At 40.8% G+C, this 13,379-nt stretch overlaps 1 protein-coding gene across 2 annotated transcripts; it reads right to left on the reverse strand.

Annotated features, from left to right (window-relative positions):
- Nucleotides 1-650: 650 nt before the first annotated feature.
- Nucleotides 651-11,655, reverse strand: LOC135507978 (signal recognition particle subunit SRP54). Of its 2 annotated transcripts, none has more exons than XM_064927829.1 (17): nt 11,580-11,655; nt 11,095-11,202; nt 10,904-11,001; nt 10,684-10,775; nt 10,486-10,570; nt 9,764-9,868; nt 9,585-9,651; nt 9,429-9,486; nt 9,157-9,307; nt 8,813-8,961; nt 8,586-8,686; nt 8,391-8,477; nt 8,159-8,232; nt 6,406-6,514; nt 1,869-2,039; nt 1,489-1,584; nt 651-1,199 (listed from the first exon to the last, which is right to left on the reverse strand). In XM_064927829.1, exons 4-17 carry the CDS (start codon nt 10,761-10,763, stop codon nt 1,108-1,110), a joined length of 1,425 nt encoding a protein of 474 aa, XP_064783901.1. In that variant the 5' UTR covers nt 10,764-10,775; nt 10,904-11,001; nt 11,095-11,202; nt 11,580-11,655; the 3' UTR covers nt 651-1,107. The 2 variants fall into 2 exon arrangements, with proteins under 2 accessions (XP_064783901.1, XP_064783902.1); XM_064927830.1 differs by having other exon boundaries at nt 11,562-11,614.
- Nucleotides 11,656-13,379: the final 1,724 nt, after the last annotated feature.

Below are 13,379 nucleotides of genomic sequence, written 5' to 3' on the forward strand. Positions count from 1 at the left end.
CTTTTTGAATAAAGTCAGTATGTTAAGTGCTCGACTTGGACTGAAAAGGGGTTAGGGATAATGTAGATGCAACAACTCTGCAAAATCTGAGCTAATATCAGTGGTGGAAAAAGTACCCACCTGTCATACTTGAGTAAAAGGAAAGATCCCTTGATAGGAAATAACTCAAGTAAAAGTTACCCAGTAAAATGACCTGTGATGTTCTCTTGATAAGAGTGAGAATTGGACCATTTTGGTCCTGCTAAGCATTCAAAATGTAAGTACTCTCGGGTGTCAGGGAAAATGTAGAGTAAAAAGTACACACTTCTTTAGGAATGTAGTGAAGTAAAAGTTGTCAAAAATATAAATAGTAAAGATCCCCCCCCCCCCCCAAAAAAAGACTATTTAAAGTAGCACTTTAAAGTATTTTACTTTAAAAAGGTGCCTGGTACTTAGTTCCAGTGAGCTCCTGCCCAAGTAAAGCACTTGCTGGGATAAACATATCAATCAGTAATGTCGAATGTAAAATTGAGCCTTTCTGCTCAATATCCTTGAAATGCAGTGACCCAACAAGTACACATTTTTCAATAGTCATGCAAAGAGTTTAATTGATAGGGCAATAATTGACAGTCATTGAGCAAATATGAGAGAAAAGGAGACTGGCTTTTAAAAACATTGCAAGACAAATTTTATTATAACATTTTGAAAAATAATTTTCACAAACTAATATCAGCATACCCATTCACCAGCTCTCCAAATAAGGGTTGTGTTTATGGCACAAAACATAAAAAAATATTGCAACAAAATAAATGCGTATCTTATTGGACAAGTCCAGGTGGTGCCTTCCGGTTTCATGCCAATTTCTTCCATTTGGTTCCTAATGGATATGACCCCACAATTTCTGTATCTTGTGGGCATCATTTACAATTACTGTAAAAATCAGAGAACTTGTTTTTTTATCCTGACCTGTAAAAATGCTTTCTGCTTCATTTTATACACAAACGTGTTCATGAATTATATTACTGAGGCAAAAATAACACTGCTCTCCTTCTTGCTAAAGCGTCACCACACCTTCTTGCTGAATCCAAATGACAACCTTTTTATTTTGCTGTGTTAAGGCTCAGTGGTTCACATGTTGTTGAATCCCATCATCCCTTTCATGTTGCCAGCTGCACCCTGTTGGAACTGTCTCATCATGGACTGGAGACCAGCCATCCCACCTGAAGATGAGAGAAAAAAAATCCGCAAGTCTCAATGGGGGGGGAATCAGTTAAACTCGACAGCAAGGCGGCGAGGATGAGAACAGCTAATCTTAATCAAATGATTATTTGGGGTGCAAGGTGATTTGTAGATCAGGGATACCATGCAGTCTATGCATTATATAACATCCATGTCATTACATTTGGACTGACCATATTCAAATCATTGAACTAATCTAAGTACAAAGTAACAAAAGGAATAGTTTGGGAAAAGTGACATGACAAAAATGGAAGTGAAAGTCATGCCTACCCATATGGTGGAGAACCCTTGGGTCCATCATCTTTGCCATCTGTTGGTTTAACTTAGCCATCTGAGAGGGGTTGACATTCTTGGACATGTCACCACCTGTAAACATGTTTTTAAAAATTGAGACATCGCCTACTACTTGAAGAAAGCAAAATTGTGTTAGTGGACCAGTGCTTCAGTTTCAGGGCTGTGTCTGAAAACATGACTAGCCATGAAATCCTTGCTTCGTCTGTTCTCGTTTCCTCTTCTCACAAAGTGCAGTTAAGAGCCAAGGCCCTTCCCTCAGACCTCTTCCAATGTGCTTTGAGAGGGGCAGGGGGGGAAATGGAGGAAGCAAGGATTTGACAGCTAGTAATGTTAATATGCATCCAAGAAGTGCATACCTTTGAACAAGCCCTTGATGCCACCCATCTTCTTCACCATCTGGGCGAACTTTGTGTACTGGGTGAGCAGCTCCTGGACGTCCCTGGTGGCAACCCCAGAACCCCGCGCAACTCGGGCAATTCGGTTCGGCTGCTTGGTGAAAAGCTTTGCACCGTCTTTGTTGTCAAGTTCTGCAAAGAATCCATGGTTAGGAAAACAATTACACATCTTGTGTAACATTTTTGTTTGTAATTTACTGTTATTGACGAGAGGGTTAAATACACGACTGAGTTGCACCCTCATTTGTCCTCAGAACAGCCCGAATTCATCGGGGTATGGACTCAAGGTGTCAAAAGCGTTCCACAGGGATGCTGGCCCATGTTGATTCCAATCATTCCCAAAGTTGCATCAAGTTGGCAGGATGTCTTTTGGGTGGTGGACCATTCTTGATACACATGAGAAACGGTTTAGCGTGAAAAACCCAGCAGCGTTGCAGTTCTTGAAAAACCCGTGTGCCTGGCACTTACAGCCATGGCCCGTTCAAAAGGAAATTCAAATGGAACTAACGCCATTTCAGCAACATTAGATCTTATTCAAATCTGTTCATATATCAGAAGATTGACCATTTTTTGTAGCATTTCCTGACATTTCCTGCATATCCATTTTCAGGTCTCTCCAGAGATGTTCGATTGGGTTCGAGCCCGGGCTCCGGCTGGGCCATTCAAGGACTTGTCCCGAAGAAACTCCTGTGTTTTGTCTGTGTGCTGAGGGTCAACGTCCTATTAGAAGTTGAACCACCGCCCCAGTTTGAGGTTCTGAGCTGGTTTTTGTCAAGGATCACTCTGTACTTCACCCCTGACAAGTCTTCCAGTCCCTGCTGCTGAAAAAAAAAAAAAAAAATCCACAGCATGATGCTGCCACCACCATCACCGTAGGGATGGTACCATGATCCCTCCAAACGTGACGCTTAGTTTAAATCAGACCGGAGAACCTTGGCGCCGGAAGAAATGGCAGCAGTTTTACAGGCGTCTAGCCAATTGTGCAAGTGTGTTTTTTGCGTTATTTGTCATTTATTTTGTACATAACGTTTCTGCCACCATATCTTACGGCAAAAAAAGAGAAAAAGAGCTTCTGGATATCAGGACAGCGATCACTCACCTTGGATTAGACTAAGATATTTTCTTCAACAAGCAGGACACACAGGATATACTGCAAACACCCGACAAGGCCAACATCCCCGTTATTGGCAAGAGAAAGCAACGCAGGAACAGAGGACACAGAGCCTCATAAGCATCCGCAGAAGGCGAGTGGGAAAGGTGCTGTTACTACCAACAATACTCCAACATACAATCATTGGTAGGATATATGTGATCGTATCTCGTCCAAAGGGACATCAAAAACTAACATCTTATGTTTCATGGAATCGTGGCTGAGTGATAACATGGATATTCAGCTAGCGGGATAAACACTGCACTGGCTCGATAGAACAGCACTCTCTGGTAAGGTCGGGGGGGGCGTCTGTGTATATTTGTCAATGGCTAGTGCATGAAATCTAAGGAAGTCTCAAGATTTCACTCACATGAATTAGAATATCTTAAACTGTAGACCACACTATTGCCTAGAGAGTTCACAGCTGTTTATTTACCACCACAGACAGATGCTGGCACAAAGGAAATAAACAGGAACCTGTTCACCCAGAGGCGGCGCTCCTCGTGGCCAGAGACTAATGCAGGGAAACTTGAATCCGTTTGACCTAATCTGTTAAAATGTGCAACCAGAGGAACTAATAAAAAAAAATTAAAACTAGAACACCTGTACTCCACACAGAGAAGCATACAAAGCGCTCACTCGCCCTCCATTTGGTAAAGCCAACCACAATTCTATCCTGCCGATTTCTGTTTAAAAGCGAAAACTAAAGCAGGAAGCACGAGTGACGCAGTCAATAAAAAATAAAAAGTTGTCAGATGACGCAGATGCTAAGCTACAGGACTGTTTTGCTATCACAGACCGGAATATGTTCCGGGATTCCTCCGATGGCATTGAGGAGTACACCACATCAGCCATTGGCATCATCAATAAGTGCAACAAGGACGTCGTCCCCACAGTGACTGTACATACATACATACAAACCAGAAGCCATGGATTATAGAGCTGCCGCTTTCAAGGTGCAAGAAGCTTATAAGAAGCCCTGCTATGCCCTCCGACGAACCATCAAACAGGCAAAGTGCCAATACATGGCTAAGATCGAATTACACTACACCGGCGTCGATGCTCGTCTTATGTGGCAGGGCTTGCAAACCATTACAGACTACAAAGGGAAGCCCAGCCGCGAGCTGCCCAGTGACAAGCATACCAGACAAGCTGAATCACTCTATGCTCGCTTCAAGGCAAGCAACACTGAGGCATGCATGACAGCGTCAGCTGTTCCGGACGACTGATCACGCTCTCCGTAGCCGACGTGAGTAAGACCTTTAAACAGGTCAACATTCACAAGGCTGCGGGGCTAGACGGAGTACCAGGATGTGTGCTCACCAACTGGCAGGTGTCGTCACTGACATTTTTAACATGCCCCTGATGAGTCTAACACCAACATGTTGTTTAAAGCAGACCACCAGTGTTCTTGGGTACGGTCCAAAAGGCTTCAGGCTTCCCAAGCCATAAAACACCTGAACAGGTAATCAAATGCTACCCGGACTATTTGCATTGTGTCCCCCCCCCCCCCAACCCCTCTTTTACGCTGCTGCTACTCTGTTTATCACATATGCATAGTCACTATAACTATACATTCATGTACATGCTACTTCAATAAGCCCGACTAACCGGTGCCGGTATATAGCCTCGCCACTCATGTCACCATTGTTTTATTACCTTATGCATTGTTCCCCTAATACCCATTTTTCATTTAAAAATTTACACTGTTGGTATGGCCTGTAAGTAAGCATTTCACTGTAAGTAGTATTCAGCACACGCGCTAAATAAACTTTGATTTGAGAGTCATTTAGGTGCCTTTTGGCAAACTCCAAGCGGGCTGTCATGTGCCTTTTACTGAGGAGTGGCTTCCGTCTGGCGACTACCATAAAAGGCCTTATTGGTGGAGTGCTGCAGAGATGGTTGTCCTTCTGGAAGGTTCTCCTATCTCTACAAAAGGAACTCCGGAGCTCTGTCAGTGACCATCAGGTTCTTGGTCACCTTCCTGACCAAGGCCCTTCTCGCCAGCTGTAGGAAGAGTCTTGATGGTTCCAAACTTCCATTTAAGGATGACAGAGGCCACTGTGCTCTTGTAGACATTTTTTTTGGTAGCCTTCCCTAGAGCTGCGCCTGAAGACAATCTGGCCTCGGAGCTCTGACAATTCTGTCGACCTCATGGCTTGATTTTTGTAGTGACATGCACTGTCAACTGTGGGACCTTATATAGACAGGTGTGCCTTTCCAAATCATGTCCAATCAATTTACCACAGGTGGACTCCAATCAAGTTGTAGAAACATCTCAAGGATGATCAATGGAAACATGATGCACCCGAGCTCAATTTAGAGTCTCATAGCAAAGGGTCTGAATACTTGTGTAAATAAAGTATGTTTATTTGTAAAACATTTACAAACATTTCTAAAAACCTGTTTTTACTTTGTCATTATGGGGTATAGTGTGTGGATTGATAAGGGAAATAAGTTATCCATTTTAGAATAAGGCTGTAACATAAATGAAATTGTTGCTGTAATAGGTCTTTTTTTGCATTGTGTTTTTCGGTTATTCATTGTCAAACTTTAAAAAAACAAAGCCAGACCACAATATTTCAGCAGCCTAACTGAGACTGTGGCATGAGTCTTTACACTTTCCCACCACTGCAAATGGGACACACGAAAGCAGCGCAATTGAAGTGGAATTCACCAAAGTGACCGCATCAGGCTGTAACTTAATAAACTAAATGACTCATCTAATTTAGAGTCACTTGTGTGTGCTAGCCTATTAGCCACGTTATGACTTGTGATCATTGACCTTTCTAATTTGATTGTAATGACATTCCCAGCCTTAGTCATCAGTTCTTGTTCAAAATATTTTGTCATTGAAACTGAAATGGTGCATCCCAAATGGGTGGCAGTAGCAAACAATGTACCAGGCCAACTGTGATTTACAACCTGATGCAATACCAAGAAATGTATTGGTGAATTATATGAATCATGCATTCATCTGTCAACAATACCTTATTGTAAGTAATGTAGTGAAATATAACCTAATCTTAAAACCTCTGAAGATAATTTTGAAGTATAAACTGGTAAATTCACATTTGACAGATATGAGGATTGTTTCATATTTGCAAAGTAGTTAAAAACGATGTCAGTGACACTTTAAATATTTTGTCCTGTCTATTCACCCTCTGAATGGCACACATACACAATCCATGTTACAATTGTCTCAATTTGTTCTTAATAAAAAAGCCTCCCCTTCATCTAAACTGATTGAAGTGGATTTACTATAAGGGATCATAACTGTCACCTGGATACACCAGGTCAGCCTGGAAAGAGCAGGTTCCTAATGTTTTGTACACTCAGTGTATTTACCTTGGTCATTCATGCTGTCCATAATTGTCATGAGTTTCTTCAACCTGGCCATGGACTCCTGCTCGTTACCTTTGCTCATGAAGTCCGTTCCGAAACCTGGGATCATACCCTTGTGACAATAACAGAAGTAAGATTAGCATCTTATGTGATTAGAATAATATACAGTGCCTTCAGAAAGTATTCACACACACTTTGTTGTTACAGCCTGATCTTTAAATTGAGATTATTCACTGGCCTATGCACACTATCCCATAATGTCAAGTGGAATTATTTTTTATACAAATTAATACAAGAAAAATTTGAAATTTATTGAGTCAATAAGTATTCAACCCCTTTGTTATGGCAAGACAAAATAATTTCACGAGTAAAGATTTGCTTAAGTCACATAATAAGTTGCATGGGTTCAGTGTGAGCAATCGTGTTTAACATGACTACTGAATATCTGTACCCTACACATACAATTATCTGTGAGGTCCATCAGTCAAGCAGTGCATTTCAAACAGATTCAAGCAAAGACCAGGGAGGTTTTCCAATGGCTCGCAAAGGGCACCTATTGGTAGATGGGTAAAAAAAAAGAAAAAAAAGAAAACATTGAATATCTCTTTGAGCATGGTGAAGTTATTACACACTTTGGATGGTGCATCAATACACCCAGTCACTACAAAGATTCAGGCGTCCTTCTAACTCAATTGCCAGAGAGGAAGGAAACCGCTCAGGGATTTCACCATGAGGCTAATGGTGACTTTTAAACAGTTACGAAGTTTATTGGCTGTGATAGGAGAAAACTGAGGACGGATCAACATTGTAGTTACTCAACACCAACCTAATTGACAGAATGAAAAGCAGCATGTACAGAACAAAAATATTCCAAAACATGCATCCTGTTTGCAACAAGGCACAAAAGTAAAACTGCAAAAAATGTGACTAAGCAATTGCATTCCTGACAAAAAGGTAAAGTGTTACGTTTGAGGCAAATCCAATACAGCAGAGTACTGCTCTCCATATTTTCAAGCAGTGGTGGCTACATAATGTAATGGTTATGCTACGACTGGGAATATTCTCAGGATAAAAAAATTAAACGGGATGAGCTAAGCACATGCAAAATCCTAGAGAATAACCCGGTTCAGTCTGCTTTCCACCAGACACTGGGAGATTAATTCACCATAAAGCAGGACAATAACCTACAACACAAAGGCCAAATCTACACTGAAGGTGCTTACCAAGAAAACCGTGAATGTTCCTCAGTGGCCAAGTTACAGCTTTGACTTAAATCTACTTGAAAAGCTATGGCAAGACCTGAAAATGGTTGTCTAGCAATGAGGAACAACCAATTTGACAGAGCTTGAAGAATAGAGAAAATGTTACTCAATCCAGTTGTGGAAAGGTCTTAGACTTCAATACATTTCAGTGCAAAAAAAACAACAAAGTTCACTGCCATTATGGGGTATCGTTTGTAGATGGTTAAAAAAAAATAATCTGTTGACCATTTTGAAATCAGGCTATAATGCAAAATGTGGAATAAGTCAAGGGTGTATCAATACTTTCTGAAGGCACCAAAACATTTAAGTAGCCATTATTTACCATAATCAGGGCAAATGAAAAACAAGGGATACAGTTGACCGTTTCGAAAGGCCTTCGCGCTGAAACATTAACAGTCTGGTTTTATCTATAGCATGAAGCCCTATAAGAAATAAGCTTTACAGTTTAGCACGGATCATTATTTAAATAGGGATTCAGGTTGCCATTTATTTACCATGATCTGGCCAAACGGTCCCATCTTCATGATGTTCTGAAACTGCTCGTACATGTCTCTAAGAGTGAACTGACCTGTGGCACAAATTGTGATTAGAAGATGCTTATAAACAATGTGACCCAACAACTATACCACATGACAAGGTATAACTGTTATGGACTGCAGAGCATAAGCATACCCTATGTCGGTTATTATATGGGGCCTGTATTACAATAATGGATCTCATTCTCACCATGTTTCAACTTGTCAATCAACTCCTCGTTGTCATCCAGCTTGAGTTCGTTGACTTTGTCAATCAAACCTTCAATGTCTCCCATGCCTGAGGACAGAAATACACAACAGGTTGTACAAAACAGGTTAAAAAAAAAAACGACATGCCATGTGACCTCTTATGATTACACTTTATTCAAAAGGGTTCACAGCTTACCCAGTAGCTTGCTGATGAAGGGTTGGGTCTTAAATGGCTCCAAGTCATCAATGTGTTCACCAGTACCAATGAAAATGATGGGACTCTTAGTAGCAGCCACTCTGAAAGGAAATATGAGCACGAAATGTCCGGCTTAGCATTGAGTTTATGCATTCTGCAGTAGTAAAGGAAGCTCAGTTCACCATAACGTGGATAAATTGTTTGAGCAAAGATCACTATTTACGTACGCACTGAGAGCACCACCACCTTTGGCGTGGCCATCTAGCTTTGTCACTATAACTGAGGAAACTTCTACTTTGTCTTTGAAGGCTTTAGCCTGTGCTTCACAAGCTTGACCAATGGAGGCATCCATCACGTACACAATGTTGTCGGGTTGCTGGAGGAGAGAGATGCATGCTTGGGGTGAAACCATGCCTTAGTACATTTTCTTTGGAGCATTACATTTTATAATGGCAATACAAAAGCTTAGGGTGGCAGAGAAATCTAAATGTCCTAAGAGATTAAGTTTAGCATTAGTTTACTGTATTGATGATATTGAAGGGCTCTGGATAGTTATCAGATTGTTACCTACCACTGCATTGGAAACCTGTAACATCTCCTCAAAAAGGGAATCTTCTTGCTTGTGTCGACCACTGGTATCAACAATAATTATTTCAAAGCTCTCGTTCTTAAACTTTTCCACACCTTCCGCAGCTATGACAACAGGGTCCATCTCTGTGTAACTGGATATAACAAAGTTAGTGTACTGTATATGCAAGCATTAGCATGAAAGTCTAACAACAAAAAAATGACTTGAGATGGATCACACAGCTGAGAAGCAACCAAATGCAAAGCATGTCATACCTTCCATAAAATGGAATTCTGGCTTTTGTTGCATTTTGCTTCAACTGATCAAAAGCACCTGCGCACACACAAAAAATGGCTGTAGACTTAGTTGCTATTGCTCATTTCTATCCAGATGGACTATCAAACAGATAGATTAAGATAATGAAACTTCACCAGCTCTAAAAGTGTCAGCGCATATCAAACAGGTTTTCCACCCTTTTCTTTGGTAGTAGTACGCCAGCTGTGGAAACAGTATTCAATACATTAGTGAAATGATCAAAGGTATAATACATTTTGGACAAATGGCCAACTGAATTTCCGTATCTTTAGGCTGATATCCAGGAATGGCTCACCTTGGAACATGTTGTGGTTTTCCCACTGCCCTGAAGACCCACAAACATGAGGACATTGTTCTTTCCCTTTGTGGGTGTCCAAGCCTTGACACCTGGATCCACCAGCTGAGACAACAAGAGCAAAATCTTAGACAAAATAAACAAACACTCCCATCCAATCAGATGTGACTAAAACATAAGCATTGCATATTTGTCAAAGATGTGAAGTGAGAATGTAGGGGTGCGTCTCACCCAACCACATAAGCTTCTTAAAAATAAAAGTGTAAACAAGCCATCTGATCTGTGACCCATATGAAACATAAACTGATAGCATCTATAGCCAAGAGTAGGCCTTCCCTAACTAAGGATGTATAGCTAAGTGATCAAAATGTTAAAATACAGCTATTTGGGTCCTTTGATGAATTAAGCTGGGGGGGGGGAATGACAGGTTTGACTGTACAGTAAATAAACCAAACCGATTACTTATGTTATAGTTGACTCATTCAAAACACCTCAGAATAGCAATAGACCACATGACTTGAAAATCACCACTATGCAAATATACATGAAGTCCCACCAACAGCCGGTAGTCAGACATCTAACCAAGTTTTCTATCAAACCTTAACTTATTCAGTTACTTCACACTGGACCATCATTGAACCAATAATGTACAGAGTTATTCTAAGTTTCACACAACACTAAATGACAAACATTGAATTAATAATTGTCAGAATGAGACAGACCTTGACCAGCTCCTTGAACACAGAATGCTGGATCATTCGCCTCTTGTTCAGCCCAGAGGCCATCTCCTCCAGGTCAATGGCTGACCTGTGGTCAGAAAAAGTACATTAGCTGGAAACATTTTGAATCTACGTTTTTAAAAACACAGAATTCAGCTTTATCTACTACATAACAGTGTGTGCCTGAATATTGTTACTCACTTGACATTTTCTCTGAGCTGCTTCACCAATTTGATGTTGACATCAGCTTCTAGGAGGGCAGCACATACTTCTTTCAGCATTGCATTTAATACCTAGAGAAAAATAACACAATCTATGGGAAATACATAGTCTGGCGTGGGTAAAACCTGTCTTTAAAAAACGTACTTTTTTTTTTGTTGCCAAAAGTTTAACCAAAAACAAGATTTCTGATATGATATACCTCCTCATTGATGATGGTGGCATTGCTCAGTGATCGCTACGCCGAGGTTATTTTTCTTCCCAAATCGGCTAACACCATATTGGCAGTTCTTGTGGAACCTGGAATAAGTATTTGGAATAACAAGCTTGTTCTGTCATACTGCCAACTACTACAACCACTGGATAATAATGTTTTCGGGGAAAGGGCCTTACAAATTCAGTTGAGAAATACGGCCTCAATACTGGAGGGGGAACCCCCTTGTCGCCACACCTTTCTTTCGCTGCCTCTTGTGATCAAACGTCCGTGGTTGACTTCCTAAACTAAGCAGAGAACATAAACAATGTGACAAGCCAACTCCGTTACCTAGCTAACATTAGTAAACAGAAGACAGTATGGCAGGATCTTAAGTCACACAATTAACTACCAAAATACAACACTTGCAAGTAGACATTTATTGAGCGATAGCATTGACACCGCTTGTAAAGCTAGCTAAATTGCTAGTTAACAAGCTAACGGTCGCATCAACAACTGCGGTGATGAGGCAGGGATTGGCCGAGCATGTGGATCCCGACAGCATTATAATTTCATTCGATATATAGCATTTAAACAGTTACAAAACAGTAGTTGACTACTACATTAGAATTATAAACATAAAGATCGTTGCATCAGGTTTACTAACTGGCTTGAGATAACTAACCCGAAAATACACTAATAAAAATGAGCGTCATCTACAATCTAAAATACCCCCGTTCCTATCTACTTCCGGGTTCATGTTTACCTCTGTGACCCCTGGATTTGAAAGTAGTGCAAATGTTAAAAAGAAAAAAATCCCCACGTGGCGTAAACTATCGTTTTATTCAACACGCGTTCATTTCCTTTGTAAAAACCCCCCACAAAAAACAGTATTTTCTACAATAAGTTAAATGAACTAAATAACATACGAAACCCACTCAATTTCACCAATAATAATAATAGTTAGCAAATTCTCGTACCTCTTCAAATTTGAATTTGACACATGCGTTACGAAAATGTAAGCTTGAGCAACTATTTACCTCAGTCATGAGCAATTGTATGGAGCAAAATATTTGTTGAGTAACTTTTTAGACGCAAAGAAATAAAATCCTACAATTACTCTCCACAGTTAATTCCAAGGACCTGCCGAAGTTGTTTGACTGGATGCAAAAAATGGTATTTAAGGCTGGTTGGAGGCGATATTGAAGGACGAATGGAATTGCATTCAGCATTTATCAAAGTCGATACTCGGGACCCCAAGCGGTGCGTGTTTAGTTTTTTTCCCCTAACAATATACAGCTGATAAAAATGATCTCAGCCTGATGATTATTTTATTATTTGAATCAGCTGTGTAGTGCTAGGGCAAAAACCAAAAAGTTCATCCCTTGGGGTCTTGAGCACAGGTTTGCAAAATCATGGGAAATGGAACGAAGTCAAACATGATTTCCATATGCTTGGAACGTTCCATTGATTTCATTCCAGCCGTTACAATGAGCCTGTCCTTCTATAACCCCAACATTAGATAAATGATTGAGTCTCGAGAACCCAAGGGGGCATTTAGTCATCCCTTGGGTTCTCAATCACTGGTGCACAACACGCCCCGCAAGGTTGTCCCCCTCCCCAGATATCATATGAACAGATCATAAGCCATGGCAACAAAAAAACTGAATTACAGGGAATTTGCTGTAAAACTGCTAAATGTTCTCTCAGCCTCATGGCAAATGTGAAGAATAGCAGGAAATTTGTTATAAAAATGCAAAATTATCTCAGCCTCATTGTAAAATGTGTAAAATAGCATGATATTAGCTATACAACAGCACATTTCTTTCAAATAAATAAAAAACAGAATTAGCTTATTTACATGTCTTCAGACCCTTTGCTTATGTGACTCGCAATTGAGCTCAGGTGCATCCTGTTTCCATTGATCATCCTTGAGATGTTGCTACAGCTTGATTGGAGTCCACTTGTGATAAATTCAATTGATTGGACATTATTTGGAAAAGCACATGCCTGTCTATATAAGGTCCCACAGTTGACAGTGCATGTCAGAGCAAAAACCAAGCCATGAGGTTGAAGGAATTATCTGTAGAGCGCTGAGACAGAGCTCTGGGGGAAAGGTACCGAAACATTTCGGCAGTAGTGAACGTCTCCAAGAACACAGTGGCCTTAATTTTTCTTAAATGGCAGTTTGGAACCACCAAGAGTCTTACTAGAACTGGCTGCCCAGCCAAATTGAGAAATTGGGGGAGAAGGGCCTTGGTCAGTGAGGTGATATATTGTCACTCTGACAGAGCTCTAGAGTTCCTCCGTGGAGCTGGGAGAACCTTGCAGAAGGACAACCATCTCTGCAGCACTCCACCAATCAGGCCTTTATTGAGGAGTGGCCACTCCTCCACTCCTCAGTAAAAGGCACAAGACAACCTGCTCTCAGACCATGAGAAACAAAATTCTCTGGTCTGATGCAACCAAGTTTGAATTTGTCCTG

Source organism: Oncorhynchus masou, chromosome 21, assembly GCF_036934945.1.
Source record: "Oncorhynchus masou masou isolate Uvic2021 chromosome 21, UVic_Omas_1.1, whole genome shotgun sequence".
NCBI classification, from domain to species: domain Eukaryota; kingdom Metazoa; phylum Chordata; class Actinopteri; order Salmoniformes; family Salmonidae; genus Oncorhynchus; species Oncorhynchus masou.

Coding starts and splice junctions, on each gene's coding strand:
- LOC135507978 (XM_064927829.1), bottom strand. CDS start 10,763: ATGCTGAAAGAAGTATGTGCTGCCCTCCTAGAAGCTGATGTCAACATC. Junction 8,687..8,812: donor GGTGGTGGTGCTCTCAGTGC/GTACGTAAATAG, acceptor ATTTCCTTTCAG/AGTGGCTGCTACTAAGAGTC. Junction 1,200..1,488: donor AAGGGTTCTCCACCATATGG/GTAGGCATGACT, acceptor TCTCATCTTCAG/GTGGGATGGCTGGTCTCCAG.